This window comes from Struthio camelus, chromosome 10 (genome assembly GCF_040807025.1).
Source record: "Struthio camelus isolate bStrCam1 chromosome 10, bStrCam1.hap1, whole genome shotgun sequence".
In the NCBI taxonomy this organism is placed as follows: domain Eukaryota; kingdom Metazoa; phylum Chordata; class Aves; order Struthioniformes; family Struthionidae; genus Struthio; species Struthio camelus.
Window position 1 is genome coordinate 23,497,740 of NC_090951.1, and position 22,739 is coordinate 23,520,478.

Genomic DNA, 22,739 nt, shown 5'->3' on the forward strand with positions numbered 1-22,739 from the left:
GGCCAAAGCAGCTAGGGGCCAAAGAGAACCATCTCCAAAGCTGCTTGCTTGGGGGACAGCAGATGCGTGGGTCCGTTTGCCACCAGCCTCGTGGCAGGAACACTATCCAGCCCCTCCACGCTGGGCTGGGTTGCTCTTGGCAGCGTTGTGTCCTGGGGACGGTAACAGGGCAGCAGCTGCAGGGCTGTTGCCAGTGGTATGCCTGCTGTGTGCACGTGTGTCATCTTCAGGCAAGCAGGGGAAGGAAGAGGAAAGCTGGAGGATGGCAATAAATTGGGAAGATGCCTTAGCACTTACCTAAAAACACGTCCTCTTCAGTGGTTGTATCTCTTGGTTTTTCGTTCTTGGTCCCCCTAACGCACACCGAGGCCCCCGTTGTTGCTGGGAAGGGTGAGCACCCAAGGGTGCAAGACACTCAGCCTCGTGTGCAAAGGAGGCCTGAGCTTTGGTGGTAGTGGCTCTCCTTACTTGTGCAGTGTGTGACAAGGCACGTGAGGTTGTAAGGTTCTTGCAAGGGATGTGAATCATGAGCACACAGGCCTTGGCAGGGCAGGCCACAGTCTGGTAATCTGTCTCAGAAACACTGGGCTATGTTGTGCTGTTTGGGCCTGAATTCATGAGCTAGCAGCTAATTGGTTAATAACCTGCAGCAGTCTGCCCCCCTCCCCTCCCTGACTACAAGAGTGACCTCTGAGGGACTCAGCATATCCCTGGTCAAACCACCTGGTGAACCTGTGAGGTGTGAATGGACAGGGAGATTCTGTGGTAACCACCTCCCATCTGTCAATCATAGTGAAGGGGCTGGAATATGCACATAAAGGGTTAGAACATACCTTCCTGATTGGCTAAAGGCCACATGCCCTAATTTGCATCAGCCTATAGAAAGAGAGTGGGGGGGGGGGGGGGGGTGAGGGGGACCTTGAGGTGAGCAGCTGGAGAGTGGGGGAGGTTTGGGGTGGAGGAGCCCCAGTGGCCTTTCTGAAGGCTTGAAGGAGCTTGGCAGCCTTTTTAAAGGCCGGGCTCCAGCTGAAGACATCAGGAGCAGGGGAATCATTGATGACCACAAGAGGGCCTGAATGGTGGTAGCTGACCACTGTCCCCTAACAGGGCCTTGCTCTGCCTCTTCCCCCTCAAGTCAGGCTGCTGGCTGGGACCACCATTGAATCTGACACCCAGGAGACCCCTCTCTGGGGGGCAGGCACATAAGTGTGGGTGTACCACTTCTTGAGGGTGTGGGTTTGAAGCTCCATTCTCATAACAACCTGAGACCAGTAGGGCCTTAGTGAGGTTCAGCTCACCCCTTGCCTATCAGGTGGCATGTTGTGCAGGTGTGACCCGATAGACCATCCTACTCTTTACTGTGCACTCTCTTGCTCTGTCTGTCTTCCTTTTTGGGGGTATGGGGATCTTACTTTTGAGCTAGCTAATAGAACAATGTAAGCCCTAGATATGTGGTATCTAAATGAGTTATTTGTGAATAAGTTGTTAGTGTTGTCACTCCTTCTTGCTTATTTGGAGAATCTCTGTAGACCTATGCACTCAGTAAAGCTCCCATCAGCCCCCAGGAACCTGTTAGTTGTGAGTGGTTAATGAAGTTGTTGAAGAGGCCTTTTGCTTGGCTCAGGCATGCTTCTTCATCCAACAGCACCATAAGCTTTCCAGGTGTTGTGCAACTGTTGACTCACTGCTGACTAATTGAACTAACTGAGCAATTAGCTTAGGAATGGTGGCTTGATATTGACTCCCTGGTCAATAGTGCTTCAGTACCTAGAAGCTAATTGCTTAAGTAGTGCTGAAAGTACTGGAGAAATGTTGAATAAATGCTGGACTTGGACAAGGGTGTGACCCCCCCCCCCCCCGTCTCCCCCAAAAGAACAGTTTCTGGCATGAAAGCATCTCAATGGGAGGTTTGTCCTGGTGCATGCTGGTCTCCTTGCCCTCTGGGTGCTTGCAGATGGACCCCCACCCCACCTCGAGGAGGGTCCATGCACCCTGTCCCCCACCTCAAAAAGGGCCCCCTCAGCCTCTGCTTTGGGGCTGGAAATGCCGGAGCTTGCCTCTGTTTCCAAGTCCCCACAAGGCAGGACTTAGCCCCAGTTTCCAGCCACAGAATCAGCCACCTCAGCCTCTGTTTGCGGACCCCAAAAGGCAGGACTTAGCCTCTCTTTTGGAGCCCAAAAGGCAGGACTCCTTCACCTGTTCTTGTGCTTGAAAACAGGGAAGCTTGAACACCAAGCTTCCCTTGGTGGCCCTAAAAACACAGCACTCGGCCTCTGCTTTTAGTCCCCACAACAGGCACCCTTGCCTCTGTTCTCAGAGTCCCAAAAACACAGGACTTGGTCTCTGTTTCTGGAGCTGGAAAACCTTGGACTCTGCTTGGAGGATGCGAAAGGGCCAACTACGCCTCCATTCCAGGCCCCCAAAACAGAGGCCTTAGTCGCTGTCTGCAACCACAAGCACAGCAAACTTAAAAGCCTCTGTTTCTGGCCCCCAAAATGCAGGACTTGGCCTGTCTTCAGACACAAAGGCAGCCAACTAAGGCTCCCTTTCTGGGCCTCAAAGTGGCCTAACTAGCCTGGGTTTGTGGCCCCAGGAACCCAGGATTTAGGCCCCCTTTAGGGCTCAGAAGTGGGGAACTTGCTCTCCGTTCTCAGCCAGAAACACAGCCAGCTCAGCCCCTGCTGCTGAGCTCCACAATGCCTCCCCAAGTCTCTGGTGGTGGCCCCCAAACCTCACCACTTCCTGCCTGCCCTGGCACCTGGCCCCCAAAGCCCCTGCCGTCGGGCTGCAAGTGCAGGGCTTGGGGCAGCAGCCTCCACCTGGGATGGCCCTGGGTGGCTCTGGGCTGTGCTTAGGGCCAGGGCCGGGGCGTCCCTGCTGGGAGGGCCCGGCCCCGGGTGTGGGGCAGCCTGGGGGCGTTGGGCTTGGGCCCTTCAGCCTTTATTCCCTGGCCTGGCCCCACTCCCAGCCCTGGGAGAGCGGCCCTGCCCCCTTCCCCTCTGCAGCCCCACTCACCCCCAGGGGCTCCCAGTGCCCCTCAATCCCTGCAGCCCCCACTCGCCCCTTGGGCCCTCCGCTCGCCCCGGGGCCCCTCTCAGCCTCAGGCCCCCCCTTACCCCACTGTCCCCAGTGGCCTCTCCAGTGTCTGCAGTGCCCTCCCTCACCCCATCTCTCTGCTTCCCATGGCCCCAGGCAGGGCCCCAGGCTGGGCCGGGGGCACTGGGGCCACATCCTGGGGGCAGCAGGGCCGGGGCCGGCGCAAGACCCCCACAGAGCCTGGAAACAAGCTGGCGCCTTCCTCATGCGGATGGAGCTTTATTGTCCTCCAGCCTCGGGCTACTGGGGCCCCCGGCACGGGGCACCGCTGCTGCCGCCAGCCACGCACGGGGGGGCCTTGGCGTGCCACTGCCTCTGCTGAGCTGCAATGACACCAGAGGGAGGCACCGTGGGTGCTCGGCTGCTGTTTCCCCATGGCCCCCCATGGCCTCCGGAGCTCCACAGTGCTCAGCTGGGGGCAGCTGTCCTGGTCAGGAGCCTGGGGGCTGTGCAAGTCCTCTCTCCCCATTCCACACCCCCCCCCCGCCCCCCCCACTTTCGGCACCAGCCACCCTGGCCTGGTGCTCGCGGGGCCTCTGGACACCTCCCCAGGACGTGGGGTGGGAGCTCGGTCTCTGTCACCTACCTCCCCACAAGAACGCCAGGTCCCATCGCTGGAGCCACTCAGCTGGCGCTGTGTCCAGGATGATGCCTGGCACATGGGGAAGTGCAGCCATCAGGGCATGGCCCCAGTCCCAAACCCAGCTCCAGCCCTGAAGCCCAACCCCGGCCCCGACCCGAGGGACGTGACCGGGAGCAGCGCGACAGCCCTGCACTGCCTCTCACCCAGGACGGTGACGGCTGTCACCTGCGACGCCTGGCAGCTCCCCATGCAGCAGCTCCGGGCTGTGCTGAAGAGCCTCTCCAGCAGCGCGGGGCAGTCTTGGGCCTAGGGCAGAGCAGGCACGTGGGAGCTCATCTCTGGCTCCAAGCGCCACCCGCTCCCGGGTGCCCTGCAGCCGGCACAGGAGCCACAGGGCAGCCACCCGCCCGCCTGCAGGGACGCAGGCCCCAGTGCAGAGCTCGCTCACCAGGTGACTGCAGATCTCGTCCTGCAGCTCGGCCGCGCTCAGCCCAGCGCTCGTGGCAATGCGCCTCCGCACCCTCTTTGACCCCAGAAACGGGGCGCACAGGTGGAGAGCACCCTTGCACGCCTGGAAAAGAGCATTGGCCCGTCACAGGGACGCTGAGCGCCTGCCCGCAGCACCAAGGGAGGGAGAAACCTCGCTGCCGCGCTGTCAGCGAGGGCCTGCAGAGACACCAGCAACAGCAGCACCACAGCTCTGCTGGCACCACAGGGCTTTCTGCAGATCTGCAGATAGCAGAAAGCTGCTTACATCGGAGACAGCTGGGGCTGGGTCCCGCAGGTGCAGCACAAGGCTGGGAAACACTTCCTCCACCTCTCTGCTGAAACTGGACCTCCTCCCTGAGGCAGACGAGGCCAGAGTCCCATAGAGGGTGAAGGCCAAGCGACGCAGCACCTCTTCCTCCTGCGAACAAAAAAGCCTATGTGGCAGGTGCTAACAAGGGTGCCGCCTACAAACCCCTTGGCACTAGCGCGGCACTGCCCACAGGGGGATGGCAGCCCCAGGACGGCTCTTGCCTGCCCAACATGAGAACGAGTGGCTTCACTTACCGCCCCCAGGAACGCCCGGGTGGACCTGGCGATGTCTGCCAGGGCAGAGCCCACGGCACTCGCCTTCAGCTGCCCCAGCACCTTCACCAGCGCCAGCAGGCTCTCGGCAGCCACCTCCGCACCGGCCACATCCTCCAGGCCCCTGCACAGCACCTCCACCACGGCCGCCCTGTGCCTCCGCAGCTGCAGAGCGACAGGTGCACAAGCTGCTCACTATCCCTGCCTCCCACCGCTGCCCTTCACCATGGCGCCAAGGGCTGCACTTGCTCGAGCAAGCCCAGAGCAACCCCCTGCCTGAGGAGCCCCGCTTTGCATCCACTTTCCCCTTTGCTACCCTGCTGACATCAGAGCGAGGAGCGCGGCCTTAGCACAGCCCCACGTCTGCCTCTGCTCGTCTCTCCAGGCTCCGCAAGCCCCGCACACCTCTCCACTGGCACCTCTTGAGTTCGGACTGTGCTCAGAGCGCAGAAAAGGCCGTCTCACCTTTGTGGGTGCTCCACTGGCCATGTTGCCCACGCCTCTCATGGCCATTTGCCGCACGGTGTTGATGGGGTCACGTGATCTTTCTAGTAGGGCCTTCAGCAGGGGCTTCAGGAGCTTCGTCTTCTCCACCAGATGGTCCTTCACCAGCTGCAATAAAGCCACGGGGCTGCTAGCATCGGGACGCCATTCACGCCAGGCAAGACAGGACCCCTCCGAGCCCTCCCTGCCCTCCTGCTGCCTCACCTCAGCAAAGAAAGCCGTGGCCGTGAGCCGCAGGTTTGCCGAGGGTGAACCCAGCCACGAGAAGAGGCTCTGCACCAGGCGCTGCGGGACAAGCTCCGCGCGGATCAGCACGCTGCGCACAAAGCACGAGCAGGCTCGTGACACACAGTCACACAGGACGGCCACGGGCCACAACTCCCAAATTCACCGACTCCAATGCAGATGCTGCTCTGCACCTCAGCAGAGCTCCCGGGCATGAAGGAAGGTCCCAGCAGCCCTTTCCCTGGGCATAGCCCCCGCGACAAGGCAGGACACATTGTGGGGGCTCTCACCTCGCCAGGAGACACACGCCGGCGGTGTGAGCCTGGGGGTCTGCCAGGGATGCCCACACTCCCTGCTCCCGGAGCAGCCGCAGCCAGCGCTCCTCCAGGCACCTCGCCAGCACCAGCTCTAAGGTCTCCACAAAAAGACTGTGGGGGAAAAAAAAAAACCCCAAAGAAAGCTCCAGGGGCAGAAGTTTGGGGGCAGATTTCTCTTTGGCAGAGCTAAAGCAGCTCAGCCACTTGGGGAGCTGTTCCTCCGCTCATCCTAAACTCCACCAAGGGACAGGCAAAGTACCCCTGAAATGACGCTCCAAGGTCTTCAAGTCTCAAGCTAACTGAAAACTGGCATTTTTGCCCTTTGTCCTGCCCCAAACCCACAGACAGCAGGAGAAAGCCCAGAGTCCCTGGGCTGACTCCACGCCAGGCGCCCAAGGCACTCCCCAAGTGCTCTGCTCAGCAGCACTTTGGGGAGAGTGCCTTGTAGGTGGCACACAGCACCGATTTGCTCCTGCCGTTGCACAGCAGGAGCGTGGGCAGAGCATGGCACTGTGGGGAGCCTCACGATGGCCCCAGCTGGCGACACAGAGTTTACAGGCAGCCCTGCACCAGTGGGACAGTTGGGTGTGCCTGCAAGGCCATGAACCACACAAAGAGGCCAACCCCTGCCCCTGCCCCAGCCGCTCCTCACCTGCCCGGTGTGTCGTTGCTGCCCAGCTCCCCCAGGGACAGTGCCATCTCCTCCCCCAGCGTCTCGCTGACCTGCCCCAGGAGGCTGGGAAGCAGGGAGGGAAGCAGGTGCTGGACCAGCGTCTTGCTCCGCAGGACCACCAGCACCTCGGAGAGGGCGCGGGTGATCTACAGAGAAAGTCAACCAAGAACCACCTGGTAAAACAAGGGCTTTTCCCACTGTCCACGTCTCCCTGCCACCCTGGGGGGGCTTTTACTGTCTCCAATTCTCACTGCAGCGACAGCCTTGTGGCCCGGCAGCAGCAAACTGTCCCGACTCCCCACACCACTTACACTTCCACCCCCCTGGCACAGCACCCCGCCAGGCTCCACGGGTGCCCGCAAAGGGCACGAAACTCCCTCACGCTGAAGCACGAGTTGGAAAGCAGGCGTGAAGTGGCATAAATGCCTCTGCCGCTGACCGTACCGTGCGAGGCTCCAGGGCAGCCTGGCTGCTGCCCAGCTCTTGAGTGCAGCAGTCCCTCTGGTGGCTGCTCTTTCCAGCTGCCCTTAATTTTTTGGTTAAGCACACCAGGATGTGGCATCCCAGGGTGCTTCTTCCCAGGCTCCTCCACAGCTCCACCATGTCACTGCAAGAGAACAGACGCTCGCCCATGAGCCCCTAGCTAGCCTCGGGCACCTGCAACAGCCTCACGAGAGGCCAAAGGCTCTCCTTGTCTGCAACGGGGCTGGCCATGCCCAGCTCGGGACAGAGACACGAGCCCACGATGCTGCAGCGCTCAGCCTTTCCCCGGGGAAGAACCACCTGCTCCCTCGCGGGACCCCGCAGGCAGGTGCGCCCTGGGGCTGGCTCTGACTGCAGAGGGAAGGCCGAGGGCACAGACCTGTCCATGGGCAGGCGCTTCTGGAGGAGGCTGTCGAGCACCGGCTGTTGGTGAGAGCGGGCCAGGAGGAACATTGCCCGCAGCGCGAACCCCCTGGGCGTGCTCTGCCGGGTGCTGCGCAGGCAGCTGGAAAGGATGGTCACCATTTGGGGCACCTGAAAGCAGGAAGGCGAGAAAGAATGGCTCGGTGCGTCCTTTCCCCGTCCTTCTTCGGGGCCAATGGTCAACAACAGAGAGCAGCTAAAGGCGAATAGAAAAAACACCCCCCTCTCACCTCCTCCTGGAAGATTTGCTCCCCGCGCTCCCCCAGAAAGGTGAGCATCCACCGCCCAGCGGCCCACACACCCATGGGCCTGGCGCACAGCAAGCTCTCCACGATGGCGCTCGTGAAGTCTGTGGCCTGGGCTGCGGGGCAGGATTTGCAAACAAGCTGGGGAGAAATCAGGAACAGAAGAGACCACGTCATGGGTTGCTCAGATGCAAAACTCATGTCCTGACAGGAGTACTCGCATGCAAACTCGCACACACACACACATATACCGTGGCCCCCTCCCTGCTTTTTGGGGGCCAGTTACCTTCGCGATGTTGGTGGAGGTCGTGAGCAGAGACTCAGAGGTGACGGCGTTGAGCCTCTGACACAGGCGCCTGATCTCGTTGCTCCAGGCCGCCTCATCCGTGGTCTTGGCTGGAGCCAGGAGAAAGGGGAGTCACATTCAGGGGGAGCGAAACTCCGACCCCACGTGCTGGGGACGTGAAGTCTTGCCCACTCTCCTCACCTCCTATTTGGAGCAGGCGGCCGAGGCAGGTCGCTGCCCGCTGGCGGGACACGGCTGACACGTCGCATGTCAGAGGCCCCAGCAGTCCTGCCAGGGAGCCGAACTGCTCGCACGCATGGCCTCGCTGCAGGAGCAAGAGGCAGGCAAAGAGGTCACTGGCAGCCCCCGCGGCCACTCGCCCTCTCCCGGCCACGCTGCCCCCGAGCTGTGGCTGGGCAGGGGGCAAACGAGGAGCCGTCCTGCAGCCCCAGGAGACCCACAACCCGGCGCCTGCTGGGGCAGCTCTCCCTACGCGCATGGTCCCTGCTCACCCTGTGCTCGCGTCGCTCTTCATAAGTGCCCAGCAGCTGGACGCAGACCTGCAGGGCCCTCTCCCGCTCGCATGCGTGGGCCGAGGTGAGCCAGCGCCGCAGGACCTGGGCACGGGCACACCTGTCTCACCACGGGCGTCTTTCCACCCGAAGCCCTTCGCCAGCCCCCTCCTTCCTCGGCCTTGCTGCTTGCACAGCCCCGGTCTCTCTGGGCACCCCAGCCCCAGGCGAGGAGCCCTTCCCCGTGGGGACCTCCCTGCTCTGGGCTCTCGCTGCGGGCAGCATTGACCTGTGCAGCACCCCTCGCACACGGCTGCGGCTGGGGAGAAGCTCTGGCTCATCCAGGGGGCTCGGCAGGACACTGCGAGCTGCCTGCAAGCAGGCTGCTGCCGATGGGAAAAAGCTTGGGTGCCAAATTAGGGCAAGGGGGCCTGAACCTAGGACCATTTCCCTGTCCGCCACAGCAGGGTGTTACCCCTAGTTGCAGGGAAGCTCCCCTCCTCACACCAGCCCTGCAGCAGGATCCCCACGCCTCTGTCCCGCTCTGACAGCAGCGACGCTTTCCCCGCCCCCGCCCCAGGGACACTCACCTGCACCAGGTCCTTAAAGCAGACAGGGGCCGGCTCCGCTCGGAGAAGGGCTGCCACGAGCTGCCCCAGCACTCGCAGAGACAGCGCGTGCACACCCTGGCACCAGAAAGGGGGACTGAGTTCGGGCACCCCATGCACTCGCCAGCACAGCCAGCGGCTGCCAGAGTGCGGGGCGCCCGCAGCTGGGCCCCCGCCCAGGGGTGGCCAAGAAGCGCCGGCAGGTACCGATGTGTGTGGAGCAGCTGCCCCCGTCTCCCCTTCCTTTGCCATCTGCTCCGGGCGACGAAGGCGCACGACGCCCTGGCAGCACTGAGCCAGGAGGTTGTGCTTTTCCTCCCTCCTCAGATGGGGCTTCAGCTTGCTGCCAGGAGAAAAAGGGAGGGACGACAGAGAGGGGGCTTACTAGCACTCTCCAGAGTGAGTCACACCACCACTGGCTTTGTCCCCATCGACAGCCCCAAATCCAACACCCTCAGCTCCAGCCACACCGGCTGTCTGGGCTGGGGCACGCAGCCACTCCCACAGTCCCGGGGACAGACCCTACCTCAACTGCTCGATGGCCACGATGGCCCGGGGGTGCACCGGCGACTCCTGCGGCTCCTCCTGAATCACCTCCTGCAAGTCACAGAGAGACACGCGCAAAGTGGGCAGCGGGCAGGGGTGAGGGAGAGCCTGCCCGCCCACCCCGGCCACGCGTTCTTCTGCAGGACCCTGCAGGCACTGGCCCCTCAACCCCCATGGCTCCCTCAAGGGTCCCGCAGGACGAGGCAGCAGCTCCCCAGCACCCAAATGTCCCACGCTCCCCTGCCACGGTTCCAAGTGCCAGCACCCAAGCACCCTGCCCCCTGGGAACGAGGCTCGGGGAGCTTGGGAGCTCGTGCACCGCCCCGGGAGACCATTGCTCCTCTGGGCAAACCTGCCCCACGGCAGAGCCCACAGCCACCCCTGCGTGACGGCCTCGGCTCTGGGCACTCACCAGCAGGGTCTGCAGCAGCTCCCGCTTGCGGCAGAGCTCAAACCTGGGGCAGGCGCCCACAGCCCCGATGGCGAGGCTGATCTCGGTGACACTCTGCACCAGGGAGAGCCTCAGCTGGGCATCCTGATTGCAGGGGAGGAAAACACACTTTGAGCTCCTTGAAGGGCTGAGGAACCTGCCTCCAAGCACAGTGCGGGGAGGAGACTGTGCCCTCTGGGAGCCCAGCAGACCCCAGCTCGGCACCCGCGGCCTAGGAAGGGACTCTCCTCGCCCCTCCTGGGAAGGAGCCTCTCACGGGGAGGCAAGCAGCTGCCCCAGCTGCTGGCCAGAAAGACCCACAGATCCCGGCCCAGAGGAGCAGGGCAAGCAGCGCTGGCGCGGCTACGATGGGAGAGGTGCGCATGGGAAGGGTGAGGAGAGGCCGGAGCTGGCAGCACCCGGCCGGCTATGCCCTGCGCCCCGAGCACCCACCTGGCGGCCCTCTCGGTAGAGCTGCAGGACGTTCCCCACGATGTCTCTCTCGATATGGGCCAGCAGCTGCTCCCTGGGGGCACGCAGCGCCATCCTGCCGTACACCACCATGAGCGCAGCGCGAGTAGCGCGGGTCCTCACCGTGTTGCTCTGCTGGGGGTTTGTCGGAGAAGCACCGAGACATCAGCCCACGGCCCCACTGTGCCCGGGACTCCGCACGCTCCCGAGGCAGGAGCTGCTCTGCACACGACCGGCAGCTCGGCTCCCTGCGCACCTCTAGCAGCTCTAACAACAACACCCTGGGCTCTTTACCTTCTGGTGTTTCAAAGTGCCCATGAACGCCTTCACCGAGGACAAGGCCAGCTGGAAGTGGCTCTCGGCACAGCGGGACACAACTGAAATCATTCCCTGCAACGCAGCAGAAACAGGGAGTTGCTCCCACCAGCTCCACTGGCCAGGCAGGACCTTTCCCACGGCAAACAGCAGTGAAGGGAAAACCAGCAAAGGCTGGAGCAGGCCACGCAGAGCCCCTCTGCCCTGGGGACACGCCGAGGACACTCGGCAAAGCAGGGCGACACGAGGAAAGCTCACCTGTGCCTGCCACAGCTCCAGGTAGTTGGCTTCTTGGAGATATCTCAGTGTCTGCTCTTGCACGTGCCTGAGACACCCACAAGCTGCCAGGGCCGTGCCGAGAGCCTTGTACAGGAAGCGCTGCAAGAGAAGAGGCCGAGCCCTGGCTGTGGGGACAGCCCAACCTGGCGGGAGAGGGCCAGGCCACGGCCAACCCCACCATGCTGGCACCCATGCCCAGCGACCCGAGGGCTCTCCGGCGCAGCCCTCGGACGCGTGAGCAGCGGCAGCGGCACCGCACAGGGAACAAACCTTCTCCCAGGACAGGCGGGGAGAGCTGCCCAGCTGCTGGCTCAGCTCCCGGCTCAGGCCCACCGTCCAGGCCTCACTCCCAACGACCTCCAGCGAAGTTCTCAGGAACTAGGGTGAAGAGGACGATGAAGCAAATGCTCACCTGCCCCTTACCAGGGTCTTGTGCACATCCTCTGAGCACGCAGCACCCACGGCCGGGGCAAGTGCAGGCTGCTCGGGAAGTGCCTGCCCTGCTCCGTCCTCCCACCATTTTTCCTGTCCCCTGCTTGCCCCATCCAGCTGGGGACCCCACACGCATGCCATACCTTAAGCAGAAGGCTCTCCCACTCGGCCACATGCAGGGAGCTTGCGGTTGTTCCTGCAAAGCCAGAGGAAGCAAAAGCCCTCGCCGTTATTCCAGCGGGCTCCACAGCAGAGCCCAGGGGTGGTCTTTGCCGTCCAAAGCCCCACAGCCTCAGGCCAGTGGGCTGACAAGAGCCAGCAAACCCAGGACCGTTCCCCTCCACCAGGCTGGGGAGCTGAAGGCATTTTCCTGCCCCTCCGCCGGCCCAGCCTCTCCCGCCTGCCCGCACCTTACCTGCCAGGTGCTGCAGCAGCAGGGGGATCTCTGCGGCCCACTTTGCTCCCACGGCTCCATGGATCGTGCTGGGGAGCGCCTGCAGCAGCTGCAGGGCCGCTGCTCCACGGCCACCGCCCGCGTGCGGAGACACCGCCGCCACCACCTAGGCCAGGGCAGCAGGGAGACGGGCTCACGCCTGCCCCAAGAGCTGCAGCTGCCCCCATAGGCAGGCAGGCAGGCAGGCAGGGAGGTTGGCACTGCCCCAGCTGGCAGCAGGCAGCTGACCCAGGTGCTGCCGTCCTCCAGGAGGAGCAGGAGCCCCTGAGGGGCAGGGGAGGCTCAGGCTGCCTCCGACAGCTCCTGCCTCCTCCCGGGGTGCCTGGCACTGGCCTCGGCACCATCTCTCCCCGCCTCTCCTCTTGCCCGGGCCTCAAAAGCTCTTTCCCTGGGGCCCCACTACTCACCAGCAGGCGAGCCAGCAGGGCCTGGGGAGCCGGCAGAGGGGCTGCGGGCAGAAGGAAAGGCTGCGTGAGACACCCAGCCCCTCCGGCCCTCCTCGTGCCGCATCCCACATCCCCGCATGTGGCTAAAGGGGACCCGGCTGCGCCGCCTCCACACCAGCTCTGCTGGGCTCCCGTGGCTGAACAGCCACCGCTGAAGGCAGCCCCGGCATGGCAGGAACAAGCCCCCAGGCCCCCGGCGAGAGCTGGCTGCAGCAGTGCCAGGCGGCTCCGCCAGGGAAGGGGCACGCGGGGCAGAGCCCTCGCACCCAGCGAAGGGCACTGCTCTGCCCTGCACTGCCCCGGGCCTCCTGCGTGGGGCCGCCAAGGGACAACAGGGATATGCGCTGCCCCGCTCACACCCAGCCTGGCGCAGCATGCCAGGACTTTCTGCTCCCCACCTAGCTCCTCAGATTCTAGAGCCTCGGGTGCCGCCTCCTCTTCCTCGCGCCCTGCGCTCTCCTGTCTCTCAGCCAGGGCACGCAGACAGCGGCAGAGTGGGACCAGCATGCCAGTGTACTGGGCTGGCACCACGTACCGCAGCAGCCTCGGCCACAGGAGCTGCAGGCAAGAACCAGGCCGTTCAGCACGCCGGCATTTCCACCTCTCCATCCCTGTTCCCCCATCATTGCCACTTCTCTGGCACCGGCCCAGCCCTTCAGCCTCGGGCCTCCCCTAACTCAGAGGTTTCGGTCTCGCCCTGCCTTTCTCCTCCACCTTCTCTCCCTCTTGCCCACCGTGCTTCACACTCCTTTCCCCCTCCCTTTGGCTGCCTGGTTGATGAGAGCTGCTGGCACAGCTCACCCCCAGGGGGCAGGTCACCTCTGCACTCCAAGGGGACACAGGATTCCTATGGCCCCACCAGCCCCTACATCTCATGTACGGGATGTGGCCAAGACACATGCCCAGTGGGCTCGAGTCAGCCGCAGCATGCGCTGAACAAGCAAGTCCGGCCCCACAAAGCTAAACCCCAGCTCTTCTCCGCTGCTTTAGTGGCTAAGACAGGGGTCCCAGTGCACAGAGGAAAGCCTCGGACACCCCCAACCCCACTGCTCACAGAGCTTGCACATGGAAAGGACTGGTGCGTTTCCGTGAGCCGCACACACTCCGCGGTGTGTCGGGGAGAGGTTCAGGCCACAGGGAGGGTGAGGAAGAGCGTCCCCAGGCAAGAAGCAGCGGCAGGCGGAGGACAACTCACTTTGGCCACCCCTCTGGCAGACATGTCCAGCGTGCCCAGGACATGCCCGCACAGCCGCTGAACAGCCCTTTCTTCCCGGGCTTCCACCGCACAAAGGCTTCCCATGGCCTGCGAGACAGAGGTGGGAAACACCCGTCACTGCCCCTTCCCAGACCCTATGGTGCACAGCGATGCAGAGCCCCCTCCCACCGTGGCACCGGTGTGGCGGCCCTGCTGCACCCAGCTCTCTGCTGCCAGGGACGCCCGTGGCAGCACAGCACAGTCGGAGCATGGGACGCAGCCCTGGCGCCTTGCTCTGCCCTTACCAGTCTGCCCGAGGCCCGGCTGAACTCGCTGAAGATGTGCCCCACCACGTCCCACGCCGAGCAGCCCGGGGCACTGGAGCGCAGCAGCTCCCCGATGAAATGCAGAACTGCCTTCCTCACCTGCCAGGGAGGCTGCTGTTATGACCCCGGCCCACAGCCCCAGGGCAGGCTGCCTTCGCAGCGCTGCAGCCCTTCTGGCTGGGCCAAGACGACAAGGGTGCAGCAGCAGCCCACACTCCACTGTCGCCACTGGGCTTTAGCCCTGTGCCCTGCCTTTGCCTGCTGCTACAGCCCCGCCAGGCTCTGCGCCAGGGAAAGGGTGGCTCTGCCCCCGCGGCAGCACCGTGGCACCATCCCTGCCCAAAACAGCTCACCTGGGCCGCGGGGTCGCCACGCACAGACTGCACAAGCTTCACAAACAGGGGCAGCTTCTCCCTCATCTCGGCAGCTGCAAGGGACAAGGAGAGGTGTGTGCTGAGGCCGAGCCCCCATTTCCGGAGGGATTCCTCACAGCTCCCTGGCTTTTTGTACACAAGTGGGACAGAAAAGCAGGGCCAGACTGCGATGGCAGAGGAAGCAGCAGCATCCCGGGGGGACTCCATTTCTCTCTCCTGGCACACTGACCATCAGAGCGGACCAGAGCTTGCAGCACTTCCATGGCTGCCACGCGATCAGCCTTGCTCCCGCTCCTCAGCTTGCAGTACAGGAACACGATTGTCTCCGCGGGGCAAATTTGGGCTGCGAGGAGGAAATCACGCTCAGCATTAGTGACCAGCATCTTCGCACCCGGGTAGGTTTGCGACACAGCTGCCAGCACACGGCGGCACGGCGCTGCCTCTCCTCTCCTCACCCTGCAGCACGGCGCAGCGGCACAGCTCTGCTCTGTGCTCTGGGCTGGGTGGCTCGATCTCGTCACAGAGCTGTGAGAACAAGGTGTGTTTCAGAGAAAGCCAGATCGGTGTGCAGAGGGACAGGAAAGAAACTGTGCTGTCAGCCCTCGTCTCACGGGCAGCTCTGGGCGCGGCCCCACCACCAAAGCCCAGAGCTCCGGGCGCACGCAGAGCTTTGCAGCTGAGGCTGCCCAGGAGCCTCAGGCCAGCAACGTGGCACCAGGCCTTACCTGCTGGTGCACAGCAGCGTTGATGGCCAGAAGCTTGGCCCGGGGCACGAGGGTCTGAACGTCCGCCACAGCCCCCAGGAAATAGCTGAGACTCTGCAAGGGAGCATGAGAGGGCGAGGGGGGCTCTCACCGCCAGCCGCCCGGAAAGGGAGAAACCGGCATCGCTGGGAGAGGCCATGGCCTGAACCCACGTCCAGGGAAAGCCCAGCCCCGCATGGGGCTTCTGGTTCGTCCTTCCCACAGAGCAGCAGGAGACCAGGAGGTCTCCTCTGCACAGCCCTGCTGGGACAGCCTTTCCTGGCACGTTTCCCCGCCCCCAACCTCTCCCTGTCCCAGGGGCAGGATGCAGCCCTGGGTGCGAGGGCAGAGCTCCTTGTGCACCCCCCCCCAGCCCGGGAAGTGGCGCAGCCTCCCGTCCTGAGCTGCTCGCTCCAGCGACTCACCGCTCCCTCCTGGCCCTCCTGCCTTGCTGATTTCTTCCAGCAAGAGCCCAGGAAGCCTCTGGCCTTTGTTCCCCATTCCTGCCCAAAGGGGTCCCAGCTCCTCCCGGCACCCCGCAGCTCCCCAACACCTTGCGGCACCCGCACAGCGCCCGGCTGCGCCGTGCCCTGCGCAACACCTCACCGTGGTCACCCCAAAGGGCTCCCGCACTTCTCGATACTGGTGCAGCAGCCAGAGGAGCTGCTCCCAGGCGCGCTCGCGGTGCTGCTCCGCGTGCAGGAGGACACCCATCATGGCACCCATCGCCCTGAGGACGGCCTGCTTGACCTGCCGAGGGTTGGCGACATGCGGCGGTGAGGGCTGAGGGTCTCTCCAGCACTCGCCTCCCCCAGACACCAGCCTGCCCTTCCCGCGCAGGGGACTGTCCCTTCTCCCTGGCCAGAAGGGCTCGCTCACCAGCACAGAGAGCATTTCCTCCCGGCACACCCTCAGCCTGCCCTGTCAAAAAGGCCCTGGGATTCCTACGCGGAGTAGCAGGCCGGGCACTGTTGCTTTCTGGCACAGAGCCGCGAAGGAGAGCTGCCGTCCTGCCTGCCAGCTGGCACTGCTGGCCCCGGCATGCTGCCCGCAGGCTCCCGGCTCGGGGCCCTTTCGCAGCCAGCCTGCTCCCTTTGACTCCTTGCAGAGCCCCACCGGCCCCTGCAGACGTCCCTGCTGCTGCCCACGGCTGCAGAAGCAGCAACGCTCACCTCTTCCTCCTCACAGCGCCGCCAGTTTCTGCCCACGTAGCGGAAGAGTGGGTAAACAGGGGCGCAGAGTTGGGCCGCCCCCAGGCGAGGGAAGGCACATTTCTCCCACTCGCGGAAGTACGTGTTTATCCCTCGGCACCACTGCTCCACAACTGCAGCATGAGAAGGGAAACAGGATCGTGGCAAAGTCTCTGACCAGCAGGAGACCTCGTTTCAACCAGGCCCCCGAGCCTGATTTAAGCCGACGCCAGGCTCGCCAGGCCTCAGGTCTGCCTTCAGGCACACGTTGCATGAGGGTCTGAGACACCTGGGTTGAAATGCTGCCTTGTTTCTCCCCTCTTCCGCCCCAGCACACCTTTTCCTCCACACAGCCTTGCTGCCCTCCACCACTGCCCGCTGCAGCCCCTGCCTCTTTCTTCCCAAACATTGGCCCCTCAGCACAAGCTTGGAGGCTTTGGCAATTCTTTCCTGTGCTCTCCCTTAAAGCCCACAAGCTCCTTGGGGCAGCCGCACCGAGCGCCGGCCCGGCCTGCCCACAGGCACCCCGGCAGCACCCGCTGCTCCTGCTCGTTCAGGGCAGTTGGGGGCTGCTGAGGCTGGAGCTCACTGCGGCTCAGCCCTGCCCTGCCTGCCCCGAGACCCCAGCGAGGCGCCCAGGGCCACCCTGGCCCCTTCCGCTCCCCGCGGGCCCTGGCCGCAGCGCCGACACTCACCGCCGCAGACAGTGCGCAGCAGCCGGCTGCTCCCCACCTCGCTCAGCACACCGTGCAGGGCTGACAGCGTCGTTTCCACGAAGGGCACGCACTGCAGGGCTGCAGAAAGGGCAGGGGCGGTGGGGCGGAGGGCGGCTGCCGTCAGCCGGAGCTGCCACGGCCCGTGGGCTCTGTCCCCCGGCAACGCTGCCAGACCAGGGCTGTGGGGCCATGCCAGAGGGCAGGGGGACGGGAGAGCTGCCGAAGCCCTGGGGGAGGCCCTGGCATGGGGAGGGTTCCTGCCAGGGCACCCATGTACCACCAGCTGCCTTCCCCGAGGGGTGCGGGGAAGCCCTGGGGCATGGGGAGGACAGCGTGGGGCAGAGCCCGGCACATTTGGTCTCCAGCAGGTTCCCTCCAGCCCAGCGCAGCCCAGACTGTTTTGGCCAGGGTGACGAATCCCTTCTCCTGCCTGTCACCCACTGTAACGCGGAGTAGCAGGCCGGGCACTGTACCGTAGCGGGCAGCGAGGTTGCGCAGGGTGATGAGGACGAACTCCTCCGACATCCCCTCCAGAGCCTTCAGGTGGCCCTGCAGCACCGACATCACGTCGTGCAAGTGGGAGCGGGCCAGTGCCACCAGGACACCACTAGCGTCCGTCCTCACAGCGGCTGTCACACCCTGAAAGACAGCAGTTTGCGCGTGACAGCAGCGTGACTGGCCGTCCCCCACAGCTTGGCCTCGAGGCAGGACAGAGAACCGGTAACTCGACTCCAACTGTCCCTCGCTCACAAACAGCCCTGCAGCCACCTCTCTGCACAGCTCCCGGGTCACTGCCCCAACCCCCTGCCAGGACCCGTCCCCGAAGCCTCTCCTGTAGGACAGACGTGCCAAGCGCAGGGGTCCGGGGTTACCCTCAGAGAGGACAAGCTCACCTGGGCAGCTTGCAGGTCCTCGAATGCCACCGCTATCACTCTGTCCACGACAGAGTTCTGCAAATGGCTCTCGTCGTGCCACAAGACGCTCTCCAGCTCGCGGTAAATCTCCGCTCTGCCATCCTGGGGACACACCGCACACGGCAGCAATGGGACGTGTCGCCCTCACATCAGCTCCGCCATGCTGACGCCAGGGACGAGCCGCCGCCACCGCTCAGCACAGCCGTCGGGAGTGGGCGAGAAATCCCACGCTGGGATTTCCCAACCCAAACCCTAACCCTAACCCCGGGGACGCTGCCACCTCCTGCAGGAAAGCAGGGTGCGCGGTAGTGTCCGCTCAGCGCCACCAGCAGCATCCGGTTTTTGGGAGGAGGCACGGCAGGAGGACAGAGGCGCCATTGAGCGAGATCAGCTCACAGCACCTGGGGAAGCTGGGCGCTACGGGGAGCCCTCGAAGCCCCACGCAGCCCCATGGGATGCCCCCACCTCACCTCGACGCCTTGCAGCCGGTCCAACAGAGAGGTCACGACGGCGGCAAAGGTAGCAACGGCCGCAGGGCCAGAGCCAGCCGCCCTGCCGCCGTCCTCACCCCGCGCAGGTCCGGACTGGGGACCTACACAAGTGAAGAAACCTGGAAGGAAAGAAGCGGAGGGTTTGCGTTGCTTCAGCAGCCGCAGGGGCGGGCCCTGAATTGGGGCAAACGTCTCCCCAGCTGGAGTACGGGGTAACAGGAGAGGCTGGCAGAGCCGGCTCTGTGTAATCTGGAGAAGAGCAGCCCGGGGGCAGCTTGGAGCTGGCCCCAAGCGCATGACCCCGACTCTCCCCGAGCCAGCAATGTGGGCACCAGCTGGTCCCCGTCACCCCCATCGAGCGGGCCGGCAGGCTGGGTGCCGAGTGCGGCACCAGCCCCCACCTCGGAGCACTCGCAGCACCCCCATCGCGGCAGGACTCCCTGGACGGATGCACTGCTCCGCCAGCACCTCCTCCCGCGGGAGCTACGAGCCACTGGGCCAGCGTGGGCCCTGGGAGGGAGAGGGGACCTGGCCACTGTGACCAGTGAGGGGCCACTGTGACCCGTGGGGGGCCCCGACACCTCACAGAGGGCTGCTGGCAACGCGGGGCTGCGGGGGGGGAGGGCAGGCACGGCCGCACCAGGGACCCCCCCCCGCCTCGCCCCAAATGTGGGCATATCCCCCAGGCGCCAGCGCTCGCAGTCACTCGTCGGCCTCCGGTGGTTCTGAGCAGTGACCGTCTCCAAACGCATCGGCCACTTTAGGTTATCTCCTAAGATAACCTCCTAAGTGCCCATCCCAAAAGAGCACCTCTTCTGAATTGCGCCACTCTTCTAAAGAGCTTCAGGCAAACCACCAGCAGCCACCCGGCAACTGCCAGCTCCCACATCATCCCCTCAGCAAACACTGCTGCAGACGAAAGCCCTAAACACGAAGAGCAAACAAAAAAGAGGGCAGGGAAAGTATGCTAGGGACGGATCTCAGGACAAGGAGAAAGACTGACTGGCGCTTGGTCAGGATCCTGGCTGGAGACACCAGGCAGTGCGTTAAGTCCTTCTGAACATGGCAAAAATTAAGATGCTTTCATCGTCCTGAGCACCACAGACAGAAATGGCAGCAGACCTGCTGTCATACCCCTTCTCCCAGGAAGCGGATGAAACAATATTGTAGCGTTAAGCTTCTGGGCAGCTGGACTAAATCCTTCAAGCAGAAACCTGGGGAGAAGGCTGTGCCTCGAGCGCCAGACCCAGGCTAAGCAGAGGGGAGCTTTGGTTTGGGAAGCCACGTGGCCTAACAGAGAATTGCTCGGGGCCTTGGGCAGCTGGAGGCATCCCCGGCCACCCTGACTGGTGGTGGGAGCCTCGGCTGCACTGCGGGGCCTCAGTACCCCTGTCCTGCATGGGCTGCCACTCGGCGGGCACCTCACACGACAAGAGAGCTGGATATTTATGTCCGTAACGAGGCCCGAAGAAAAGCACTCCTATAGAAAGCCACCTGCCAGACAGCAGCACTGCCTCTGTGCACCTCCAACCCCTCCAACTGGGTATGAAGCAGCTTGAGACACTTCCCAGCTGTCACTGGGACACCTCTGGGTTTCCACAGGTTTTATTAAAAGCGTGGCTTTTTGGCATTCCGACAGCTACTCTTTCCAAAAGGCGCTGCAGGGAGAGCAGCTGGCCTACGGAGGCCACGAAACAGCAGCGCCTGCCTTCGTGGCACCTGTAGCTCTGCACAGACCTTCCCAGCTCACGCAGAGGCACCTCCAGCTCCGCGTGCCCTTGGGACCCGCAGCAGCCCTGACAGCAGCCCCTGCTGATGCTCCCCGAGCTCCCAAAAACCAACTCTGGAGCATCAGGCCCTCTGGCACTGCCCGCAGGGACTTGCTCCGCTCTACCCACAGCTCACCCAGCTGGATGCTGGGTGACAGCTCCGTCCCACAGGTCTCCTCAGCACAGTGAGGGGAGATGACGGGGCCTTGGACTGACACTTCATTTGAAAAGTAAAACTCATCTCCACCTCTCTATTTCCTCCCTAACAGCCTCCCTTCCTGCCTCACCCTGTCACCTGACACAGCTCCTCTGCACCTCATTTCCTTCCTTTAGAGGGACAGGCAAGAGAGAAAGGCCCTTTCTTTTACTCCCTGAACTGAGAGGAAAACAAACTTTGTGTTTTCTACTAATGCCAAAGCAATGTATTAAGAGTAAATGGTTTCTCAAATGAAAGGGTAACTTCCTGTCTCCAGTTCTAGAGAAATGCCTGCGAGCGCTAAAAGGCTCATAAAAGGAGTGTGAGAAGGGACCTCAGGACCCTCAGGAGCGGGCAAGGAACTGTTGCCTCGCAACACTCCTGTTGCCTTGACAGCCAGGCTGGCCAAGGTGCAAGGAGGGAGGCCAGACTCCACAGTGTCCAGCTGACCACAGGACAGTGCTGAACTGGGATTGAGGAAGAAAGCTTTGTGCAGGGTAGCACGCTGGCAGACCAGGCCCATCATGCCCAGCATGTCGCTGTCCACCACTCCTCCATGGCGATTACAGCACAGCTCTATTTGTTTAAGGACAAAGCTGCGGGGCTGCCTGCTCCCTCTGTGTGGACCGGCCACCCAGCCGTCAATACATGGGGAGCACTGCTCTCCGGGCTCTCTCTGGGCAGCGGGGAAGCACAGCTGAAATGCGGCACCTTGGGACAGGCTCACACTCCCCAGGGCACGCTGTTCCCTGCAGGGCAGCTGACCCCAAACAGCTTGGACAGCCCAGGGACAGACCTGCTGCCCACATGGCCTGCAAAGCCCCCGGGACAGAGGCTCAGAGCTGCTCCTGCTCGAAGGCTTTTTGTGCCCCGTGACTGACTTCAGGAGGCAAAAGCTTGTAAGCACAAAAAAACGAACAAACAAGAAAAACAACCCCAGAAGGATATTTTGGTGCCAACCCTGCTGGTGCAGCTGCTAACATAACTGTTTTCCAACCAAAGTGCATTATCCCAAGCAGTGTGTCGTCACAGTTTACCCAGGAAGGCTTGTGCACAGAGAGCACGGTGTGGGGAGTGATTACCTTTGGCTGTATTGATTGGAGGTAGGTTTGCTAATTCTGCTTTGCCTCAATTTCTGCAACAATAACAAAGCCTTTCTGAAAGCCAGGCAGAGAGCTGATGTCATTGGAGCGACCCAGTCCCCGAGGAGAAATCCCACAGTACCTGACCAAAATAATATTGGAAGCACGGGCTTAGTGTTGCTGCCCACATCCCCCACTCAAAATGCCTCCGGGCTGTGTCCAGTCCCACTCCCCCATGCCTCCCCCATCCTTAGCCCTATGCTGGGAGCTACCAGAAGACTGAAGATCCTCCCTGCTCGCCCCAAGACACCCCCAGGCTGCAGAGGGTCATCTGGCAACAGCAGAGCAACTGCCCCATTGCTCAAAGGGGCCTTTCTGGAGGGCACGCTGGGCACAGAGGGCAATGACTGCCCCCAGCTGCCCTTTTGCAAAGCTCTCTGCCCTGGGGGGGTGCCAACCCAGGCAGATGGAGCAAGCATTTGTGAGAGACTGGTCTTCCCTTAAAGAAAAACAAACAAACAAAAAATCAACAACAAAACTAACTGCTTGCTGGTTCACACCACCTGAGTCCAAGAGGCCTGACGTAAACCGCATGAGGCAGTAAGTCTGAGCTCTTCCCAAGCTTGTTCAATAGCAGAAAGGGAAGATGCTCCTTTAAGAAACCCCTTTCCTTTCATTTGGGCTTTGCAAGCACTCATTCCTACGGCTGTCTGGTGACTGGGAACTGCATGCAAAGCCTGGGAAGCAGCAGGAAAAGCAATGCTGCATGACAGGCACTATCTGACCTTGGGGACTCGGGGGGGGGCAAAGCCTTTGTGGGGGACCTTTCAGCAGTAGGAAGGACAGTGGAAAAAGATGGGACGGTCTTAGAGGAGATCTTTTTCTGAGTCCTAGATGGGACAGTTGCAGTCTAATATTGCTCGCTTGAATTCGTGAGGGAGTGAAACAGGCCTTTGCTTTAAAGAAGAGAGGAAGAACTAGACTGTCTGTGTTTGCTCTGTAGCTCTGCAGGGGATGGGCTGAGCCTGTCCCTGCAGAGCACAACGCTGGGAGCAGGTTGTGGAGTCGAGGAAGACATTTGGAGGCCTGTCTCATCGCTGCTGCTGCTGCTGCTGCTGCTGCCTGGGCGGTCTGCGGCAGCTGCTCTTGCCCAGCTGCCCGGGTCCTTGCTCTGCGCCATGGCCACGGAGGTGAGGCGCTCTCTGGCGCAGGACTTCTCTCTCCCAAGGTGTTACAGCGCCTGGCACAAAGGGGCCTGGCTTTAACTACAGCCTCTTCAAGCAAAGGGAGGCAATGTTAACCCATTCTTCTTTTCTACTTTCCACCTGGCTTTTGAAGGTCTTC

General features: G+C 62.7%; 1 protein-coding gene across 1 annotated transcript; it reads right to left on the bottom strand.

The window, feature by feature from the left end:
• Positions 1 to 37: 37 nt before the first annotated feature.
• On the bottom strand, positions 38 to 20,848 carry LOC138068528 (maestro heat-like repeat-containing protein family member 2B). Its single transcript, XM_068956358.1, has 41 exons — positions 20,764 to 20,848; positions 20,254 to 20,334; positions 18,328 to 18,467; positions 17,837 to 17,959; positions 17,417 to 17,582; positions 16,923 to 17,021; positions 16,210 to 16,361; positions 15,644 to 15,787; positions 15,020 to 15,112; positions 14,750 to 14,819; positions 14,524 to 14,637; positions 14,274 to 14,347; positions 13,900 to 14,019; positions 13,595 to 13,702; positions 12,798 to 12,957; positions 12,361 to 12,401; positions 11,338 to 11,445; positions 11,047 to 11,166; positions 10,768 to 10,863; positions 10,456 to 10,608; positions 9,985 to 10,107; positions 9,553 to 9,623; positions 9,234 to 9,369; positions 9,009 to 9,104; positions 8,419 to 8,523; positions 8,108 to 8,231; positions 7,907 to 8,016; positions 7,606 to 7,761; positions 7,332 to 7,486; positions 6,914 to 7,076; positions 6,449 to 6,615; positions 5,770 to 5,907; positions 5,459 to 5,570; positions 5,216 to 5,362; positions 4,733 to 4,915; positions 4,434 to 4,586; positions 4,128 to 4,250; positions 3,883 to 3,985; positions 3,683 to 3,748; positions 298 to 381; positions 38 to 152 (listed from the first exon to the last, which is right to left on the bottom strand). Exons 1-41 carry the CDS (start codon positions 20,846 to 20,848, stop codon positions 103 to 105), a joined length of 4,812 nt encoding a protein of 1,603 aa, XP_068812459.1. The 3' UTR covers positions 38 to 102.
• Between the last annotated feature and the right edge of the window lie 1,891 nt (positions 20,849 to 22,739).

What these genes read in the sequence shown, in the direction of transcription:
- LOC138068528 (XM_068956358.1), bottom strand. Translation starts at nt 20,848, where the DNA reads ATGCTGGGCATGATGGGCCTGGTCTGCCAGCGTGCTACCCTGCACAAA. An exon ending in CAACCTCGCTGCCCGCTACG is followed by an intron (nt 17,022 to 17,416) that starts GTACAGTGCCCG and finishes CCCTTTCTGCAG; the next exon opens with CCCTGCAGTGCGTGCCCTTC. An exon ending in CCTGGCGTTCTTGTGGGGAG is followed by an intron (nt 382 to 3,682) that starts GTAGGTGACAGA and finishes CACCCTTCCCAG; the next exon opens with CAACAACGGGGGCCTCGGTG.